Genomic DNA, 20,743 nt, shown 5'->3' with positions numbered 1-20,743 from the left:
GTATAAAAAGGAGGCTGTGTCCTCCAAAAATTCGAGAGACCCCTGGGGAATGCCCCATGGCCTCTCCCTTTATTGGAATAAAGTCAAAGGACTCCTCTGTCTCCTTTTTGCACATAAACCTCTGGTGTTTGCGGGTTGATTTTCCCGACACCGGGCAGGGATCGCGGGGCAGTGCCAGGCTGAGCCCTCCCCGGGCGTTCCGGGAGCAGCATCCCCGGGGCAGGGAGCCAGGCAGGCAGGGAGGGAGGGAGGGGGGAAGGAGGAAGCCGAGCTGTTGAGTCAACGCTGCAGAGCAGCCTGCGAGGGCAGAGAGAGGCACAGCTGCAAAGGACAGATCTGCTGAGCCACGGGGAAATGGTTTGAGTAATAATCAACGGTAAGGAAACCTCTGCTTTGGGGAGAGAGCTGACAGGGGAAATACTCCGCATATTTCACAGCCTGGGCTGGTGCTGGAGGGGTTTGGAACACAGCCAGGACAACAGCAGGCACAGAAATAAGTCCCGTTTTATCCCGGGAAATCCAGGCCCTCCTTATCCCGGGAAATCCAGGCCCTCCCTCCCTCCCTGCGCTGGGGTCCTGGGCTGGGGTCCTGCGCTGGGGTCCTGGGCTGGCTGGGGAGGCTGCTTTGGGGGGATGCTGATTCCCAGTGCCACAAAGGTGTCCCCTGTCCCCCCAGCCTGCCGCTATGTGGCCGGGAAGATGAGGAGCCTGTGCAGCCGGGAGCCCCGGGAGCCACCGCCCTGCCCGGCACAGGCAGCACCCCAAAGGCAGCACCGGGGTAAGTGTGGGCTCTTTGGGGACAGGGACATGTCCCACAGCCAGCACCGGGGTAAGTGTGGGCTCTTTGGGGACAGGGACATGTCCCAAAGGCAGCACCGGGGTAAGTGTGGGCTCTTTGGGGACAGGGACATGTCCCAAAGCCAGCACCGGGGTAAGTGTGGGTTCTTTGGGGACAGGGACATGTCCCACAGCCAGCACCGGGGTAAGTGTGGGCTCTTTGGGGACAGGGACATGTCCCAAAGGCAGCACCGGGGTAAGTGTGGGCTCTTTGGGGACAGGGACATGTCCCAAAGGCAGCACCGGGGTAAGTGTGGGCTCTTTGGGGACAGGGACATGTCCCACAGCCAGCACCGGGGTAAGTGTGGGCTCTTTGGGGACAGGGACATGTCCCACAGCCAGCACCGGGGTAAGTGTGGGCTCTTTGGGGACAGGGACATGTCCCAAAGCCAGCACCGGGGTAAGTGTGGGCTCTTTGGGGACAGGGACATGTCCCACAGCCAGCACCGGGGTAAGTGTGGGCTCTTTGGGGACAGGGACATCCACGTGTCCCAAAGCCAGCACCGGGGTAAGTGTGGGCTCTTTGGGGACAGGGACATGTCCCAAAGCCAGCACTGGGGTAAGTGTGGGCTCTTTGGGGACAGGGACATCCACATGTCCCAAAGCCACTGCTAGAATAAGGGGGACTCATAGGGACAGGGACATCCACATGTCCCAAAGCCCCAGCATCAGGCTAAGGGGGACTCATGGGGACATCCACATGTCCCAAAGCCACCACCAAAGTGTGGGCTCTTTGGGGACAGGGACATCCACATGTCCCAAAGCCAGCACTAGGGTAGGTACAGGCTCTTTGGGGACAGGGACACCCACACACCTCATCCCAAACCTGCTGGGACAGGTGGGCAGGGCTCGCCTGGGCTCAGCCAGGGGGGAGGGCACCTCCACACTGCCCATCTGTGCTCCCAGGACTGAGCTGCAAAAGTTTCTGTTCTCCCCTGCTTTGTTTCTCCTGGCTGGTTGTGTTGTTAAATGTCATTCCAGCCCCTGGCAGAGGAGCAAACAGCAGCCTTTGGAAAAGGGGACAGACGGGCTGTGGGGTGGGATTAGGGGGACAAGAGGATGTCACCTGCTCCCACAGAGCTCTGTGTCCCTGGGACACTGTTTGTAACCCAGAACCTGCCAAACTCAGCACCATACACTGAGCTGGCAACGAGAGATCCCTGTCCTTGCTCCCAGTCTTCCCTCCCTGGCCCATTTAAAGCCACATCCAAACCACAGTGGCTTTGCAGATAAAGCACAGCCCCAGTTTGACATGGTGGGTACAGCAAGGACCATCCTTGCTCCCCTCCCTGGCCCATTTAAAGCCCATATCTGAACCACAATGGCTCTGCAGATAAAGCACAGCCCCAGTTTGGCATGATGGGTACAGCAAGGACCACCCTGGCTCCTCTCCCTGAGCCATTTAAAGCAAACATCTGAACCACAATGGCTCTGCAGATAAAGCACAGCCCCAGTTTGGCACCAGTTTGGCACAGTGGATATAGCAAGGACCATCCAGTCTTCCTTCCCTGGCCCATTTAAAGCAAACATCTGAACAACAATGGCTATGCAGATATAGGAGAGCCCCAGTTTGGCACGGTGGGTACAGCAAGAACCATCCTTGCTCCCCTCCCTGGCCTATTTAAAGCCCATATCTGAATCACAATGGCTCTGCAGATAAAGCAGAGCCCCAGTTTCACATGGTGGATACAGCAAGAACCATCCTGGCTCCTCTCCCTGCCCCAGCCAAGGCATGGAAAGCGCTCCAGCATCACCTGACTGCACTGCTCAGGTGCCAGAGCTCGCTGTGAAAGTGAACTCAGCTCTGGGCAGCAGGCAGAGGGCTCTCAGCACGGCAGGGGTGTGCCCCACCCGTACTGGTTGCTCTGGTTTGGCTGAGTCACTCCTGAGCAAACATTCCCAGGCAGCTGCCCCAGGGTCACCTCCTGCCTCTGCCAGGAGCTTGGAGCTGTCCCTGGAGACTCCAGGGAAGGCTCAGGGCTGAGCCATTCCCTTCCCACTGCCCCATGAGCTGTGTGGGAGGGGAGGAAGGGGAATTGTGTGCACAGGGGGTCCTATGCCATGTCCAGAATTTCACCTGCCCCTAAAGTACCAGCTGGCTCCTGATCAGGGAAGGGAAAGGGGATGTGTCCCTTCACTGCTGCCTTGATTAAGGGTGTGTGAAGGAGAAGCAGAAGGAAGGAGCAGCTGCCATCCTGCAGTGGGAGCCAGGAATTTGCAGAGGTTCCAGGAAGATCAGGGAAGATCAATGATACATCACTTGCATGTATCAGGGAGAGGAATCAAACTCCTCCTTTGAGCAAAGCTGTTCAGCTCCTTTCTGCACTTAATTGCTGGGTGTTTAATTGCAATCAGGATAGCTGAGGTTTTCAGAGGACCTTACTGTCCCTTCCAGAACCTTTCCCCTTGGCTAATCCCAAATCCCTCTCTTTTCTCCTTGTTTTTCATTTGCAGATGTAAAACCAGAGCTACCAGCACCCCCTGAAGCACCAGCCTCACTCCCCAGCAACACCAAACCCATCCAGTGCAGGTCCTGACAATAAATCCCTCATGGTCCTCCCATGAAGGCCATCAGATCCCTTCCCACTGATTTTTGCTGGATATCCTGTATCCCAAGGATTGGAAAATATCAGCAAATCCCTGCTGGATCTGCTCTCAGCACAGAAGCACATTGATAGAAAATGTCCTGATCAGAGTCTCATGACCAGAATTTTCCAGTTGGCAGGGGAAAAAAAAGAAGATTTCCAATGTGTATCAGAAAATTCCCAATGTGTATCAGAAGATTCCCAATGTGTATCAGGAGATTCCCAATGTATATCACAAGATTCCCAGTGTGTATCAGAAGATCCCCAATGTGTGCCAGAAGATCCCCAATGTGTATCAGAAGATCCCCAATGTGTATCAGGAGATTCCCAGTGTGTGTCAGAAGATTCCCAATGTGTATCAGGAGATTCCCAGTGTGTATCAGAAGATTTCCAAAGATTCCCATGGCCACAGATGCTCCTGGCACCTGTGGCCATGGAACAGCAGGGGAGGAGCAGGAGCCATTGCATCCTAGCAGGGAAATCGATTTTTATACTGTGAAACCAAATTATGCTGCCAGTGATGTTGGTACCAATTCAGACAATTTCCAAATCAGTTGCTGGGATGGAATAAGGAGTTTTGGAGCTCGGGTGTGTGGGAATCCCTCTCCCCATGCCTGTACAGCACCCCCAGAGCAGAGGCTGCAGGGATGTGCCCCCAACCCTGCCCTGCCACAGAGCAATGACAGCAGAGCCCCAAACCCCACAGCTGTGGGGGGGACCCTGCCTGACCCCTCCTGTGGCAGCTGGGCCACAGTAAAGGTGGATGAAATCAGCTGGCTGGGAGTGTGGGGCTTTTTCTCCTGGAATGAGTTTGGTGTCACTGCAGTGCTTGGGATCCTGCACTGGCAGCAAGGGGGACAAGGGGATCACATTGGGGGGGCACTGATAAGGGGATTATCTGTGTTGGGGGGGTCACTGATAAGGGGATCATGTGTTGGGGGGGATCACTGATAAGGGGATCCTTTTTTGGGGGGGGTCACTGATAAGGGGATCCTTTGTTGGGGGGGTCACTGATAAGGGAATCCTTTGTTGGGGGGGTCACTGATAACCCTTTGTTGGGGGTCACCGATAAGGAGATCCTTTGTGGGGGTCACTTATAAGAGGATCCTTTGTTGGGGGGTCACTGATAAGGGGATTTTTGGGGGGGTTCACTGATAAGAGGATCATGTGGGGAGCTCACTGATAAGAGGAGCCTTTGTTGGAGGTCACTGATAAGGGGATGGTGTGTTGGGGGGGGTCACTGATAAGGGGATCCTTGTCTGGGGGGGTCACTGCTAAGGGGATGGTGCATTGTGGGGGTCTCTGATCAGAGGATCCTTTTCTGGGGGGGGTCACTGATAAGGGGACCCTTTGTGGACATCACTGATAAGGTGATCATGTGTTAGGGGCTGGCTGCTGAGGGGATGGTGCTGGGGCCTCAGGCAGGAGGAGATGGATCTCATGTCACCATTCCTGCTGACAGAAACAACAGGAGAAGGAGCAGAGTCATCCTGCACCATGGGAAGTGCCAAGTCCTGGTGCTCCAGGGCTCAGCCTCCTGCTGCCACCCCAGCAAACCTCTGGCCTTTGCTGGTACGGGGTTCTGTGAGGGGTGATGGTTGCTGGCAGGAGGGTTTGGACACAAACGAGTTCCAGGCTGGAACTGGATTGTTTCTGACCCCTGGGGCAGCTCCTCCTCACTGAGCTGGTGGGCAGGATCTCTCCAAGCTGGGCAGGAGCTCTCCAAGCTGGGCAGGAGCTCTCCAAGGTGAGCAGCTTTCCTGTGTCTTTATTATTAGAGTCCCATTTCTACTCGTTCATCCAGAACAAGGAATTAGAGCTCCCTTCTCTGCCCCACAGCTCCTCCACACTGGAGTGTGGGGACAGCTCTGTTTTGGGGTTTTCCAGCCCCCTCTGGTCACCTGGCCCAGCTCTGGTGGGTGTGGAGCACTGTGGAGACAACAGTCTGGTCAGTGAGAGAGAAAGCCAGAGAAGATTTCCCATGAATTGATCTGGGAAGATTTAGGGAGGCAGAGAAAAAGAAAGGTAAACAAATGGCAAACCATCTACAGGTGGTGTTTTCAACAAGTTGTTTTCCTCCTAAGATGTTTTACCAAAGGGTGTCTTCTTAATTAGCCTATCATGAAATGCATTGATTAAATGGCCAATCAGGTCCCTCTGTATCCAACCAGGGTATAAAAGAAGGGGTTCCAATAAAGTCAGGGCTTCTGGCCTCTCAGCCTTCTGACCTGGGGTCTGTGTCTGTTGTATCAGGACACAAAATGAAAAACACACATGCTGAAACTTCTATGGTAAAAAGAAGAAAGTTTATTTCTCGACTTTGATATAGATAGAATTTCAAAAGTGACCCTGTATTGGAGGATGAAGTTGTTACTTCTCTAACAACACTGGTTAAACTAACAGTCTATCAAATTTCTCCTTTGCTAGAAAAGAATACAAAAAAAAATCATTGTTGACATAAAAGTGCATGAGAAACTCCAGTACAAAAATGTAAAAATCAGAAGGCTTAGAAGACTAGGGTGACATGTATCATTCCTTGTCGAGTTGGTGAGGGTCCCCAGGATGAGGTGAGAGATGAGAATGTTCTCAGAAGGCTGATTTATTATTTTATGATATTATATTATATTAAAAGAAATTATATACTAAAACTGTACTAAAGAAAGAGAAAGGAGACACCAGAAGGCTAAAACAAGAATGAATAATAAAAACCCATGACTGACCAGAGTCTGGACACAGCTGGACTGGGATTGATCATTAAACAAAAACAATTCACATGAAACCAATCAAATAATGACCACATTCCAAAGCAGCCAAACACAGGAGAAGCAATCAGATAATTATTGCTTTAATTCTTTTCCGAGGCTTTCCAGCTTACCAGGAGAAGAAATCCTGGCGCGGGGATTTTTCAGAGAAGATGCTGGTGACGATTCCCGACTCAGGAGCAGAGCAGGGTGCTCTGGATGAACTGGCAGAGGCAGGGGACGCTGCTGTGGCCCAGGTGTCCCCCGGGGCTGGCCCGAGGCAGCCGGCCTGTCACCAGGAGCCGCACGTAGCACGCGCTGAAGATCACCAGGAGCTGCTGGGCCATGGCCTGCAGGGAGCAAGGGAGCTGCCAGAGCACTGTGTCACCGTGCCCCACAGGTGATTTGGTGTGGGGCCACTGAGATGAGTGATGGGAAATGACCCTGGCTCATCCCAGGCTGCAGGGGCTGAGGGAGGAGCACTGGCTGCTCTCTGCTTCCCCTTTAGCTTGGGCTTTTGTCTTAGCCCACAGTCTGCTGGCTTCAAAACAGCCACTGGTGTAAAACGTGGAACTCAGGTTTACAAGTGTGGAATTCAGGTTTTTCAGGGTTTCCTCCTCCTCCTGGCATCAAACCAGCCACTGGTTTTAAACCAACCACTGGTTTAAAATGTGGAATTCAGGTTTATAAATATGGAATTCAGGTTTTTCAGGGTTTCCTCCTCCTTCTGGCTTCAAACCAAGCACTGGTTGTAAACCTGGCTTCAAACCAGCCACTGGTTTAAAACATGGAATTCAGGTTTACAAGTGTGGAATTCAGGTTTTTCAGGGTTTCCTCCTCATGGCTTCAAACTTGTCACTGGTTTCAAACCAGCCATTAGTTTAAAATATGGAATTTAGGTTTACAAATATGGAATTCAGGTTTTTCAGGGTTTCCTCCTCCTTCTGGCTTCAAACCAGCCACTGGTTTAAAACATGGAATTCAGGTTTACAAGTGTGGAATTCAGGTTTTTCAGGGTTTCCTCCTCATGGCTTCAAACTTGTCACTGGTTTCAAACCAGCCACTGCTTTAAAACGTGGAACTCAGGTTTACAAGTGTGGAATTCAGGTTTTTCAGGGTTTCCTCCTCCTTCTGGCTTCAAACCAACCACTGGTTGTAAACCTGGCTTCAAATCAGCCACTGTTTTTAAACCAGCCATTGGTTTAAAATGTGGAATTCAGGTTCACAAATGTGGAATTCAGAATTTTCAGGGTTTCCTCCTCCTCCTGTCCTCAAATCAGGCACTGGTTTGAAACTGGCTTCAAACCAGGCACTGGGCTGTGCTATTTGGTCCTGGCTGTCCTGAGCACCCTGAGGGCATCACCTGCCTCAGCTCTGCTCCCTGGGAGCCCATGCCAGCATCCTCAGGGATGGCAGGGGAGGCATGGAGAGATTCCTTCCTTAAGCAGCCCCTGCCAGCTGTGCTTTGTGCACTTCAGCCCCCAGCACTGCCTCCAGGCCCTGGCAGCCCACATCACTCACCTGCAGGGGACACAGGTAAGGGACACTGGGGACAGCCTGGGCACACGGGCAGCTCCTGCCCCGAGCCCTGGATTTGCTGGGCTGGAGGTGGGCAAGGACAGAGACCTGGCCCAGGTCCCCTTGTGGCCACAGTGCTGGCACTCTGTCCCCACAGGGGGTGACACCAAGCTGGCCTGCAGGTGGCCCTGGGGACCTGCCCACTCTGTCCCTGCATCCTCGGGCTTGTTTTGGCCTGTAGACAGCCAGAGAGCCTCGACCTGCAGGGATGTCACCTGTACTGAATTCACTTAGGGACAGTGACAGGAAAACTGCAAAATAAATCAGAATCATCCCTTTGGTAGCTCCGTGCTGAGCAGGAATCAGGGCACATTTGTTGCTCAGCGTGGCACAAGTCTTTGAAGGCACTTTCCATGGAGGAGACAAAGGCTGGGCTCATCCATGGCTCAGCTCAGCCTGGGCAGGGGCATCAGGTCCCTGGGGAGAGGTTTTCTTCCAAACAGGACCTTTGGGACCAGCAAGGAAAAGCCCAATCCATGAATTCCTCAAGGATTATCCCCAGCTGCTCAGACAGCTTTGAATTCAGGTTTACAAACCTGGAATTCAGGTTTTTAAGGGTTTCCTCCTCCTCCTCCTGGCAGCACCAGGACTGGAGAAGGTCTGTGTGGGCTTCCAGGTGCTTCTGCTGGAGAAAAAAGTGAGGTCCCCCATGGCTGGGATGAGTTTTGGAGCTGAGATGCCTCGGGGGTGATTTGGTGCCTCTATAAAGGGGATATTTCTCCTCACCTGGGGTGGACCCTCGGGGATGAGGTGCAGGAGCTCACTGCAGGTCACAGGATCTTTATTCAGGGTCACCCCTCTGGATAAAAGAGGGGATTCTTCACATGGAGCCTCCTCCTCCAGCCCCAGCTCGGGCTGAGCTGCCACATCCATGACCACACAGAGCTTGTTCAGCCTGTGCCTCAAGCCTGCCTGGAAGAGAAGGAGATTTTGGGGCTCTCCAAAGGCAGGCAGCAGTGCTGTCCTGTGGAGAGCCTTTACAGGGCACCATTTGTCCTTGCATGGTTTTTATTCCTGGAATTTCCCACCCCAGGCAGCAGTGGTGTCCTGAGCACAGCCTTTACAGGGCACCATTTATCCCTGCATGGATTTAAATCCTAGGATTTCCCACCCCAGGCAGCAGTGGTGTCTTGAGGACAGAGTTTAAAAGGTACAAATTTCTCTTTTTTTGCACATTTTTCACTCCTGGGGTTTCCCATGCCATGGGCTGTGCCCAGCACTTGGAGCTGGGTGTCCCTGGCATGGCCTGGCTGCCCTCAGCTGCCAGTGGCTGCTCTCAGCACCACAGACACAGCCTGGCATGGAGAATCCTGTCTTTAAAACCAGAGTTCTCTCATCCCCTGTGTGAATCCAGGAACTGATGCCCACCCCTGAGCTGCAGCTTTCAGGGAGATGAGCAGCCTGGAGATTTCAGAGGGCTCTCACCCCTCACCATACAAAAGCAGTTCAGTGGATATTTACACACCCACAGAGAGCAAAACATTTTCTGAAGGCCAAGAGGACAAAATGTTTATATAATTAACTGAATGCAGCAATTCCTGCTCCTCCAGGCTATCCCACTTTTTCCAGGAGGACAGCTCAAGGTGGCAGCTGTTCCAAGGTGTGCCACATGCTTCCAAAATTTGCCTTTCATTCCTGATGACTTTCCATCATTAAAGCTGCACTGTTAATTATCCAGACACACATATTCCACAGGGTCTGGACAAATTCCTGCTGAACTGGGCAGGGACAGGTGCACTTTATTCACCTTCCAGTCTGCCCAGCTCCCAGTGCACAGCAGGGCACTCAAACAGCTCCATCCCAGGCCAAAACAAGCCCGAGGAGGCAGGGACAGAGTGGGCAGGTCCCCAGGGCCACCTGCAGGCCAGCTTGGTGTCACCCCTGTGGGGACAGAGTGCCAGCACTGTGGCCACAAGGGGACCTGGGCCAGGTCTCTGTCCTTGCCCACCTCCAGCCCAGCAAATCCAGGGCTCGGGGCAGGAGCTGCCCGTGTGCCCAGGCTGTCCCCAGTGTCCCTTACCTGTGTCCCCTGCAGGTGAGTGATGTGGGCTGCCAGGGCCTGGAGGCAGTGCTGGGGGCTGAAGTGCACAAAGCACAGCTGGCAGGGGCTGCTTAAGGAAGGAATCTCTCCATGCCTCCCCTGCCATCCCTGAGGATGCTGGCATGGGCTCCCAGGGAGCAGAGCTGAGGCAGGTGATGCCCTCAGGGTGCTCAGGACAGCCAGGACCAAATAGCACAGCCCAGTGCCTGGTTTGAAGCCAGTTTCAAACCAGTGCCTGATTTGAGGACAGGAGGAGGAGGAAACCCTGAAAATTCTGAATTCCACATTTGTGAACCTGAATTCCACATTTTAAACCAATAGCTGGTTTAAAACCAGCGGCTGGTTTGAAGCCAGGTTTACAACCAGTGGTTGGTTTGAAGCCATGAGGAGAGAAAACTGAAAAACCTGAATTCCACATTTTAAACCAGTGGCTGGTTTGAAGCCATGAGGAGGAGGAAACCCTGAAAAACCTGAATTCCACACTTGTAAACCTGAGTTCCATGTTTTACACCAGTGGCTGGTTTGAAGCCAGCAGGGTCTGGGCTAAGACAAAAGCCCAAGCTAAAGGGGAAGCAGAGAGCAGCCAGTGCTCCTCCCTCAGCCCCTGCAGCCTGGGATGAGCCAGGGTCATTTCCCATCACTCATCTCAGTGGCCCCACACCCTCAGCTGCCCTAAACCCCTTCCTGCTGCCTCACTTTGTTTCTAGGGATTCACTCCACTGATTTTTTACAAAATTGCCCATTCTCAGTGCTGCTCTGAGGACACTTCTGAGAAGAGTTTTCCAAGAGCAGGGTGTTGGGGATGTGAGTCCTGCCAGCTCTGAGGCAGCCAGAGCTCTGTCCTTGTGCATCTGCCAGCAGCACAGGGATGCAGGAAAAATGTAAAATCCAGAGGGTTAAAATGGATCTGACATTGGAGCAGACAGAGCCATTGTAAATCTCTGGGTTATTTGCTGCTCTCAGGCAGTTTTGGGACAGGTAGGTCAAGGTGAAGGTTCCCTGGATTAGTCCTCTAATGGACTATGATGGCCTGAAAAAATGTGGGATTCAGGTTTACAAATGTGGGATTCAGGTTTACAAATGTGGGATTCAGGTTTGCAAATGTAGAATTCAGGTTTACAAATGTAGAATTCAGGTTTACAAATGTGGGATTCAGATTTACACATGTAGAATTCAGGTTTTTCAGGGTTTCCTCTCCTCCTGAATGACTTTGCCCTCCTGCAGTGTTCCCGGTCCCCTTCCCTGCTTCACCCTGGCTTCTCTCTCCATTTGTATTTCAAGCCTCTCTCTGTGTCTCTCTCACCTTCCTTTAACACCTTCAGGGAGCCTTAAAACTCTCTTCCTTCCCCTAAATCCCTGTCTAGTGAAGAAAAATAATCTCTGAAAAGGAGCAAATGAGCCCAAGGATGGGGATTTTGTTTTTCTCCATGTTAGAGTTTTTGGGAGACTGTTTGGTTTTCTCCCTCTTGTTTTTTTTTAGCAGTTTTTGTTTGGGTTTTTTTGGTTTTTTGTGGGTTTTTTTTGGTTTTTTGTTTTGTTTTGATTTGGGGTTTTTTTGCCATAGGAACTTTGCTATCCCTCTGCCTATAGGCAGAACCATCAGTGTCACATCATTATAACACATTTTTAGGAATAATTGTCTGCCCTAATGAATCCCACGTCAATCATTTAGACTCATTATTTCCAATCACCTTTGGGCATATCTCAATCCCCACTTACAGGAGAAATAAAAACATCCCAATTCCTCTCCCATAGGAGACAAAGAAGATCCTAGGAATGCCACCCTCTGGATCACAGCATCAATAAAAATTGATGTTGTGATAAATTGAAACAGATCATTGATATAACTGATAAATGTCTCCAGCAAGAGGGATCTGACCAATTATCCCTCCTGACCAATTCCCACTAATTCCCTGACCAATTCCCTGACCAATTCCCACCAAGGATACTTGTAGGATGTTGTGTGGCCCGTCCAGGACATCTGTAATCCCCAGGATTATGCTGTGTTTGAGAAAGATTTCATTGACAGCTGCCAGCCTCACATCTGTGTTCACGTTTAGCTGTTAAAGAATGCAAGGAAAAATAACACAATCCACAGCAAAAGTCTACAAAGTGCAGCTGGATAATCCCAAATACTGCAATTCTGAAAGGAGAACAGTGGGATTGATTTCCAGTGTCATGATCTCCCTTCCACCCCCCAGCAATCTCCTTTCCTGAACCTCTGTGAACCCCCACATTTGCCTGGTTTCCTCTTGGAAGAATCATTTGCTCCAAATCCCCCTCTGGATTTTGAATCAAGACTTTCCAATATTATTCTTCAGCCAAATAAATGGTGCCAGTGATGCCAGAGGCAGCAGGGAATGCCAGGAGGAATCATCAGGAGCAGGGCAGGAGCCAGAGCTGCCGTGGGAGCACAATCCACCCTCTGCAAGGGTTGGTCTGCAGGGTGACCCTGCTGTGGCCTATCAGTGCTCAAAGAAGCTCCAGGAGAGCTGGAGAGGGACTGGGGACAAGGGATGGCTTTGTTCCTGTTTGGCACAGGGAGAAGCTGGGCTGGAGGGGAGGGATTGTCCAGTCTGGGCTGCCTGGGAAGGTCCTGCCAGGAGCAGCCACCAAAGCACGAGTGGGTTTTAAGGTTTGGGTTTTTCCCAACAGGTTGTTTGGCTGGACATTGAGGGACTGATATCCATGCCCAGCCCGGAGACAGGAAAGCTCCAGGGAGAGCTCAGAGCCCTTGCAGGGCCTAAATGGGCTCCAGGAGAGCTGGAGAGGGACTGGGGACAAGGGATGGAGGACAGGACACAGGGAATGGCTCCCAGTGCCAGAGGGCAGGGCTGGATGGGATATTGGGAATTGGGAATTGTTCCCTGTGAGGGTGGGCAGGCCCTGGCACAGGGTGCCCAGAGCAGCTGGGGCTGCCCCTGGATCCCTGGCAGTGCCCAAGGCCAGGCTGGGCAGGGCTGGGAGCACCTGGGACAGTGGGAGGTGTCCCTGCCATGGCTGGGCTGGGATGGGATGAGATTTAAGGTGCCTTTTAACCCAAACCAGGCTGGGATTCTCTAACCCTCTGATCTCCAGCAGCAGGAGGTCTGAGCCAGCCTGAGCAGCTCCAACACTTCCCTTTCAAGCATTCCAGCCCTCCCTTGGCTGCAGAACATCCCTTGCCTTCCCTGAGTGCTGTAAAATTCTTCCCTCTTCCCTGGATCATTGTTTTCTCTGCCTGCAGCTAGGGAATGCCCCAGCAGGAAGAATCCTGCTCCCCTCTCTCCACATTCCCTCTCCAGGAGCCTCCTCTCACCTTCCTCTGGTGCCTATCAATGACCAGGATCACCAGGACAGTGAGAGCCAGGGCCACCAGTGTCACCAGCACGCCAGCCCCCCAGGAGTGGCCCAGGGAACACAGCTGGAGGGTGGAGTAAAGGTTTGTCCAGAGAGAGATGTAGAATACCTGGGGAAAAACAGAGAGGCTGGTGAGAGTCACAAACCCATGAAAGTGAGAAAAGTCACAGGAAGAAGGAAATAACAGTCCCTTCTCCCTTATAAATTAGGTCCCACGAGATTTTTCACAGGGTGAAAAAGGACAAAACTTCTTTCCAATAATAAATAGAGGAAAGAAAGGATTGGAAGGACTGAGTGAGCCCTAGTTTATTTTAAAAAAATCACCACTCACCAAAGACAAAGAGTGAATTATTTATGATGATTCATCCCTAGGAAGGATTTCAACTGAGTGCTTCCATTTAGATGAGGAATGCACTCACTGAGGCATATTGATAATAATTCTCAGAGTGCCTGGATTTAGAAAGTTCCTATTTCAAGGTGGTGCAGAGACCACTCCATTACAGTAATGCTCAACCAAGGGGCACTGACACAGGCTAAAGGGGTGGGTTAAAGGCAGGGAAAACTGGATTCCTTCACCAACAGAGCATGGATTTGAGCAGGAGATTGCCTAGGAGCAGGTCTGACATGTAGGGCACGGCCTCATCTCATAATGACAAAACTCAGGTGCACCAAACCCCTCAAAAGTGATCATTGAACATTCACAGTATCAGTGAAAGGAGAAGGTTTGCATAATGGCTATTAAAAAAAAAAAGGAATTAAAGATTTGGATTTGATCACACCCTCAGCACACTGCAATGCACCAGCCTCACAGCAGATGCTCATGGTTGGGTCTCTGGAGAAGTTTCTTTCACCAGAAGAAGATAAACAAGACCAAAAGTTGACTGATTCGTTGGTCTAAATTAGCATGAGGACCAGAATGCCTTCAGATCTTTAAAATCAAGTTCTAAACCAAACCTGCTGTAGGTGCTGTCACCTCAGCAAGTGCTGGTCACCCATGGACAGCCTGGGTAGAGACAAGACACCAGACTTTGGTGGGACTCCACCAACAGGGTGGAGACAGAGCCCTGCCCTCCATCTGCAGCAATTCTGTGAGCTGGAATGTCAGAATTCAGGACATCCCTCTGCCTGTCCTGGATTGCTCCAGCCCCTGCCAGGGGGCTCAGAGACCCTGGCACAGAGCCCAAACCACCTCTGGGTTTGATTATGACCCATGGAAAAAATTACCAACCTTATATGAGGATCTGCAAGCCACAAAAGTCCAAGTAGAATAATAGTTAGTTTGTTGCAGGGTGAAAAATAGATTTTTTGGGGGTTTCTGGTATGGGGGTTCAGGAGGCAAGATGGAGGGATCTGGGCATGTCCAGCCTTTCTACTTCTTCTTCTTGGCCTCCATCTTCTGCTGTAATGTTGGCACTTTTGGATTGGTTTGGAGTAGAAGCTCACTGTCTAGCACAGGTGATAGGTATTAGGAAGTTATTGTAAATAATGTACACGTAGTTTTTAGTATAAAAAGATAACCCCACCCTGGGGGCAGGCAGAGTGCCTGGACTGTCCTGCTGAACAGACCTCGACAGGCCAGAGAAAGAATTTTATAGATAAGAAACAATAAACAACCTTGAGAATGAGAATAGAGGAGTTCTGACTCCTTCTTTGACTGCTGGGCTGGGAAAAGAGAATTTCTAATGCATCGTGGGGTCATCCTGACCAGCAGAAGTCCCGAGATTGGAATTGCCAAGAGAACCCACCAGGAATGTGTCAGAACTGGGATTTGTTGCTCAGCCCAGCCCAACCCCACTCCCTCCCTGGGCACAAGAACCCGGGTGCCAGGCTGGGCAGCCTGCAGTGCCCTCACCATCGCCATGGCAATCTGGCAGCCCCTGGAGCTGTAGAACAGGTACCGCCTCACTTGGGGGCTCAGCACACCCTCCTGGATCAGCCTCCTCCATGGATCAATGGGCACCTGCAGGAACACAGAACCACAGCCAGCCTCCAGCGTGGGCTCCAGCCCCAGCAGAGCCAGCTGGGCAAAGCTCGTGGGTGCTGTGGCTCAATAAAGGAGGATGTTGTGCAAGAGCCTGAGATGAGGGATGGGAGACATCAGGCAGCTCTTCAAAATGCTGTTTATTGTATACAAAATGCTGTTTATTGTATATTACAGCTCTTCAAAATGCTGCTTATTGTATACAAAATGCCATTTATTGTATACAAAATGCTGTTTACTGTATATTACAGCTCTGCAAAATGCTGTTTACTGTATATTACAGCTTTCCAAGAAGCTGTTTATTATATACAGAATGGTGTTTATTGTATATTACAACTCTTCAAAATGCTGCTTATTGTATATTACAGCTGTTCAAAAGGCTGTTTACTATATACAAAATGCTGTTTATTGTATATTACAGCTCTTCAAAATGCTGCTTATTGTATACAAAATGCCATTTATTGTATACAAAATGCTGTTTACTGTATATTACAGCTTTCCAAGAAGCTGTTTATTATATACAGAATGGTGTTTATTGTATATTACAACTCTTCAAAATGCTGCTTATTGTATATTACAGCTGTTCAAAAGGCTGTTTACTATATACAAAATGCTGTTTATTGTATATTACAGCTCTTCAAAATGCTGTTTATTGTATATTACAGCTCTTCAAAATGCTGCTTATTGTATACAAAATGCCATTTATTGTATACAAAATGCTGTTTACTGTATATTACAGCTTTCCAAGAAGCTGTTTATTATATACAAAATGCTGTTTATTGTATATTACAGCTCTTCAAAATGCTGTTTATTGTACAGAAGATGTTACAGCAGCCATGGGTCATGGGTAACAGAGCCACGCCTAAAGCTGCCAGCTACAGCTATAGGAAAACCTGAAGCCCCTTTAGTTCTGAATTAAAATACTATTTTATATTATATGTTATATTTATATTATATTTATTTATATTTTAATAGAAAGAAAATTATATATTAGAAAAAGATATATATTATATAAAGAAAATGATAAATATCTTTCTTTGCTGAGCATCTTAATACATAATAACCAATCATCATCATATACAACACCTTTACTATTGCCTATAGCCTATCACAACTATCATTACCATATTGCAGTCATTACTATCCAACCACATGAGTTAGTATGGTACAGTTTAAGCTTAAAGTTGTTTGTTTTTCTGTTTTCCTGCAGTGGAAAATTCTTAAACCTTTTTTCTGTGGCAGCAGCTCTCTGGCCACTGAGAGAAACACAACTTTCCCAGGCCTTTCTGGGGAAGGCTGTGAGAAGATCAGAGAAAAGAATGAGAAACAATTCTCATCTTAACCTGCTGCACCTGTTGTTGTGCACATGTGGAATGTGTTATGGAGATTTGTTTACCCAAGGGTGGTTTCTAAATTGGCCAGTGGTGATGGTGTTTGGATTGAAGGACCAATTGGGTCCAGGTGTATCATACCTGTCTATAAAAGCAATGGTTTCTTAATAATGCTATATATAATAAAGAGATTGATCGGCCTTCTGTGAATCATGGCATCAATGCTAATTTTACCCAGCTGGGGGCCACTGAAGTGACATTTTTCTACCTGCCACATCAGCGTGTTTGTTTGCCCGTGGTATCTTCTTCTTTTCCTAAGACCTATTTCTGCTTGGAAAAAAACATCTTTTTTGTTTGTGGTCAACATATCCTTTGGTCTAGTCATAAAACCTCCTTCCAGCTCAACTTAACCTTTGCTTTTTTTAGTTGATCACTAAGACTGGCTCAGCAATCCTCAATTTAGACATCTGTTATTCTTCTATATCAAAACTTGCTCCCATCTCTATTCTGCTCTCAGGTTCTACATTCAGAGATCTTTTTGCCAAGCACACATAGCTGTGAAATTTTCTTGTCAAACTTTCATCTTTCCCAACAATGCAGAACACATTTTATGGTGCAAAAAAAAAAAAAAAAAAAAGGATCCATCCCAGTTTATTTCTCACATCCCCTTTTATAGGGTTTTTTAGGAACATCCCCTGTCTACCCCTAATTGGTCAGTAACAAGTTGTTATTCTGTATGGGTTGGTCACTCCAACCCTCAGTGTCTACATGTTTGTGAGAGATAGTTTTCATTTTTCTATCTAACAGAGTAAACACAGTTTATACATGTGGCTAATGTTTATCACAGCCCTAGAGCTCTTTCTCAGGGAAAGCAGGTTGTTTTCCACAGTCCTAGAGCTCTTTTCTTAGGGAAAACAAGATGTTTTTCACTGCTGCAGGACTCTGTTCTCACCAAGAGCTGCCAGCTTTCTCATGGCTTGTTGGCTCAAGTCAGGATTTGGTTTGTAGGCCTTTGGCCTGCTGTTTCACTGTGAAAAATGAATTTATAGAAAATTTTTAAAGTTTTATAGAAGGTTTACATAATGCACACTGCAACCCATAGTATAAATTCTGTGTCTAAATTTTTCTACAAATTCATTTCTCACATTTCACTACAACTCCTCATGGGGCACTGCAACCCAAATGTGTGTCCCAGAGCTGCCTCCCACAGGGAGCACCTCCAGTCCCACCCACAGAGCTGCCACAGACCCAAAATTGTGTTCCTGCCTCAGCTGCAGTGAGTAAAACCTGCCTGGGAAGAGCAGGGACAGTCACAAGGGAAGAAAATGCCTTTTTGTGATGAAGGACAAGACAAGTCAGATGTCCCAGGGATGTTCTGCCCCATCAGAGTGAATTTTAAGCAAAATTCACTCCAAACTACCTTCAAAGAGTTTCTTCACAGAAGTTAAGCCAAGTTCATCCCAGTTGACTCCAGCCCACGGGGGATTGAGTGAAGTTGGGCTGAAACAAGCAACTCTCAAACCAAAAAAAAAAAAACCCAAAGCCATCTGGGCCGTGGGTGTAAATGCAAATTATGCAAATCCAGCTGGAATTAACTCCCAGGGGAGCTCACCTGGATGCCAAGGGACTGCAGTTTGTCAGCACAAAGGTCCATGTCAAAGGAGGAGCTGGGGCAGGTGTTGTCCATGCTGAGCACCAGCAGCACCTGGCCTTGATGGGGTTCTGCAAGAGCCCAAAAGAGCCATGAGCACAGCAATGGGGGGGTTCTGCAAGAGCCCAGAAGAGCCATGAGCACAGCAATGGGGGGTTCTGCAAGAGCCCAGAAGAGCCATGAGCACAGCACTGCTGGGGTTTTATCCCAAAGCCAGGCAACACCTGGCAAAGGGGAGCCTGAGAACACAAACCACCCTGGTGTGGCTTAAACTGATCTAGAATCTCCTCCTTGGCCATTGCTAAGGAGCTCTGCAAGCAGCCTGAGACCCCCTGGAAGGAAACAGGAGTGAGCAGCCAGAGATAACATGAGATAACAGATGCTCTGATCTGCAGCACAAGCATGTCCTGCCTCAGCAACCCCTGACTGGAAGTGTGGAGGTGAAACAGCAGGCCAAAGGCCTACCAACCAAATCCTGACACAAGCAACTTGTTTTCCACAGTCTTAGAGCTCTTTCTTGGGGAAAACGAGTTGTTTTGTGAGCTGGAATTTCCAAGAGAACCCACCAGAAATGTGTTAGAACCAGGATTTGTGCCCTGCTCTCCCCCCCGGGCACAAGAACCCAGTGCCAGGCTGGGCAGCCTGTGGTGCCCTCACTGTGGCCATGGCCATCTGGAAGCCTCTGGAGCTGTAGAAAAACCAGTTTTTGCTTTCTCAAAAACCAGTTTTGGCTTTCTGATGGCTTCTGTTGGCTCGAGTCAGGATTTGGTCTGTAGGACTTTGGCCTGCTGTTTCACCACCACATGGAAGGACAGTGGGCTCAGCTGCTTGGTGGTGCTGAGGCTCACTGCTCTCTTGGAGACCCCCACCACCATAAAAACCAACTTGAGCCATGAATTCAAGTGTTTTCCAGCAATCCCTTTGCTTGGGAATGTGGCAGGGCTGCCCTGGAGCACCCCAGACCCTCCAGCAGTGTGGCTCTGCTCAAGGCTCTTCCAGTGTCAGCTCGGGCCAGGATCACAGATGCATCCCAGACTCAAGTCAGGAGCCTAAAGAGTGTGAGGACAGCCTGTCCTAGATTTGAGGAGCAGCACAGGAGAGCTGTGATCTCCAGGCAGCCCATCTGGCACCCACCTAGAGCTTACACAAGCTGTGCTACAGAGACAGGAAGAGTTTGGGCCTAAGGAAGTGGCTGGTTCAGCTGAGATCCTGCTTCACTGAAAGGTTTCACCGAAATTTCCTTCCCCTTTGCAGCTCCAGGGTCAGCCAGGTGTCCCTGGGCTGCTCCTGGGGACATTTAGAGCAAAAATTGGCCCTGCTGGAGGCTGTGGGGGCTGTGAGTGACCAGCCATCCGTGGCTCTGCCCGAGGGCTCCCAAACCCTGTCCAGCCTGGCCTTGGGCACTGCCAGGGATCCAGGGGCAGCCCCAGCTGCTCTGGGCGCCCTGTGCCAGGGCCTGCCCACCCTGACAGCCAGGAATTCCTTCTCAATATCCAATCTAAACCTACTCTATGTCAGTTTGCAACCATTCCCCCTTGTCCTGGCACTCCAGGCCCTTGGCCAGTCTCTCTCCATCTTTCCTGTCGGCCCCTCCAGGCCCTGCAAGGCCACACTGAGGTCCCCCCAAAGCTTCTCCTGTGCAGGTGAACAATCCCAGCTGTCCCAGCCTCTCCTCCCAGCAGAGCTGCTCCATCCCCTGATCCCCCTGGTGCCTCCTCTGGATCTCTGCAGCAGCTCCAGCTCCTGCCTGTGCTGGGCCAGGGCTGGGGCAGCTCTGCAGGTGGGGTCTCACCTGAGCACAGGGCACAATCCCCCCTGCCCTGCTGCCTCAGCACAGGTAAAGTTTTCCAAAGGTTTCTCAGCTTCAGAGGCCAAGAGGAGAGGCCTTGCAGGGACTGTTTTTCTATAGGTTGATTTGTTCATTCCTGCATATCAGGCATTAAAAAAAAAAACCCAAAGTATCTCCATCCCCTTCCCAAAGTGCTGAAACATCCACAGTGTTTTGGTACCTTCACAAGTGAGATGCTGTTAAAGAGCATCTTTGGTAAAATCTGTCAGTGGTTATTTTAAGGACACTGAGCTCAGATCTGCCTCTCCCTTTAGCAATGAGCTGCTCCCTTACCTGGCACCCACTGCAGGGCTCCTTCTTTGACATCACTCTTGCTGTACAAGAGGGAGGATCTATTTTTCTCATTTCCACCAGTCTGGCTTTTCTGGGCCATGCTGAAGGTGTGTCCCCTTGAAGGATTCTGTGTTTTCTGGTCAGAAATTCAGCATTTCTCTCTCTAATTCAGCATTTGTGTCTCTCCCTGCTGGGAAGCACCAAGCAGCCCCACAGCAGCTGAGTGGGGAGCAGACTGTGAAGCCCTCACTCCCACTGCTGCCTTCCTGGCCATCCTGCTTCCCATGAGCCACGAGGCATTTTTTAGCCCTGAAAAGAGAAAAAGAACATCCCAAATCTTGCAGAGACAGCAAATAAAGGATAACAACAGAGAGTCTGCTCCTGGGGGATGTCAGCACCTGGTGTTGGCTCAGTACACACTGACTCACTTTTTATGGTTGGCTTTTGTTAAGAGGTGGAAAAGTTATCCCTAAATATTCCTTAAATTATCCTGACATCCATCAGCATTCACATTTTGCAAGCAATTAGCAAGGAACA

General features: G+C 49.9%; 1 protein-coding gene and 1 long non-coding RNA gene across 3 annotated transcripts; one reads left to right on the top strand and one right to left on the bottom strand.

Moving 5' to 3' along the window:
- The first annotated feature begins 261 nt into the window (after positions 1 to 261).
- On the top strand, positions 262 to 4,194 carry LOC118693461 (uncharacterized). Its single transcript, XR_004981258.1, has 3 exons — positions 262 to 376; positions 677 to 778; positions 3,292 to 4,194. It is a non-coding gene; the product is annotated as an uncharacterized LOC118693461 (long non-coding RNA).
- Positions 4,195 to 5,706: 1,512 nt separating this feature from the next.
- On the bottom strand, positions 5,707 to 20,396 carry TMEM268 (transmembrane protein 268). Of its 2 annotated transcripts, XM_036394109.2 has the most exons (8): positions 20,207 to 20,396; positions 18,046 to 18,155; positions 14,974 to 15,081; positions 13,081 to 13,230; positions 11,732 to 11,842; positions 9,762 to 9,839; positions 8,468 to 8,653; positions 5,707 to 6,513 (listed from the first exon to the last, which is right to left on the bottom strand). In XM_036394109.2, exons 1-8 carry the CDS (start codon positions 20,304 to 20,306, stop codon positions 6,358 to 6,360), a joined length of 999 nt encoding a protein of 332 aa, XP_036250002.1. In that variant the 5' UTR covers positions 20,307 to 20,396; the 3' UTR covers positions 5,707 to 6,357. The 2 variants fall into 2 exon arrangements, with proteins under 2 accessions (XP_036250002.1, XP_054372950.1); XM_054516975.1 differs by lacking the exon at positions 5,707 to 6,513 and having other exon boundaries at positions 8,245 to 8,653.
- Positions 20,397 to 20,743: the final 347 nt, after the last annotated feature.

This window comes from Molothrus ater, chromosome 20 (genome assembly GCF_012460135.2).
Source record: "Molothrus ater isolate BHLD 08-10-18 breed brown headed cowbird chromosome 20, BPBGC_Mater_1.1, whole genome shotgun sequence".
Taxonomy (NCBI): Eukaryota; Metazoa; Chordata; class Aves; order Passeriformes; family Icteridae; genus Molothrus; species Molothrus ater.
Note: the sequence above shows the minus strand (reverse complement) of the source record. Positions and strands in the feature narration are given on the sequence as shown.

Excerpts from the sequence above, each read along its gene's own strand:
- TMEM268 (XM_054516975.1), bottom strand. The coding sequence starts at position 20,306 with ATGGCCCAGAAAAGCCAGACTGGTGGAAATGAGAAAAATAGATCCTCC. Across the intron at positions 15,082-18,045 it reads TGCAGTCCCTTGGCATCCAG|GTGCCCATTGATCCATGGAG; the intron begins GTGAGCTCCCCT and ends GTGTTCCTGCAG. Across the intron at positions 11,843-13,080 it reads TTGATAGGCACCAGAGGAAG|CTAAACGTGAACACAGATGT; the intron begins GTGAGAGGAGGC and ends ATTCTTTAACAG.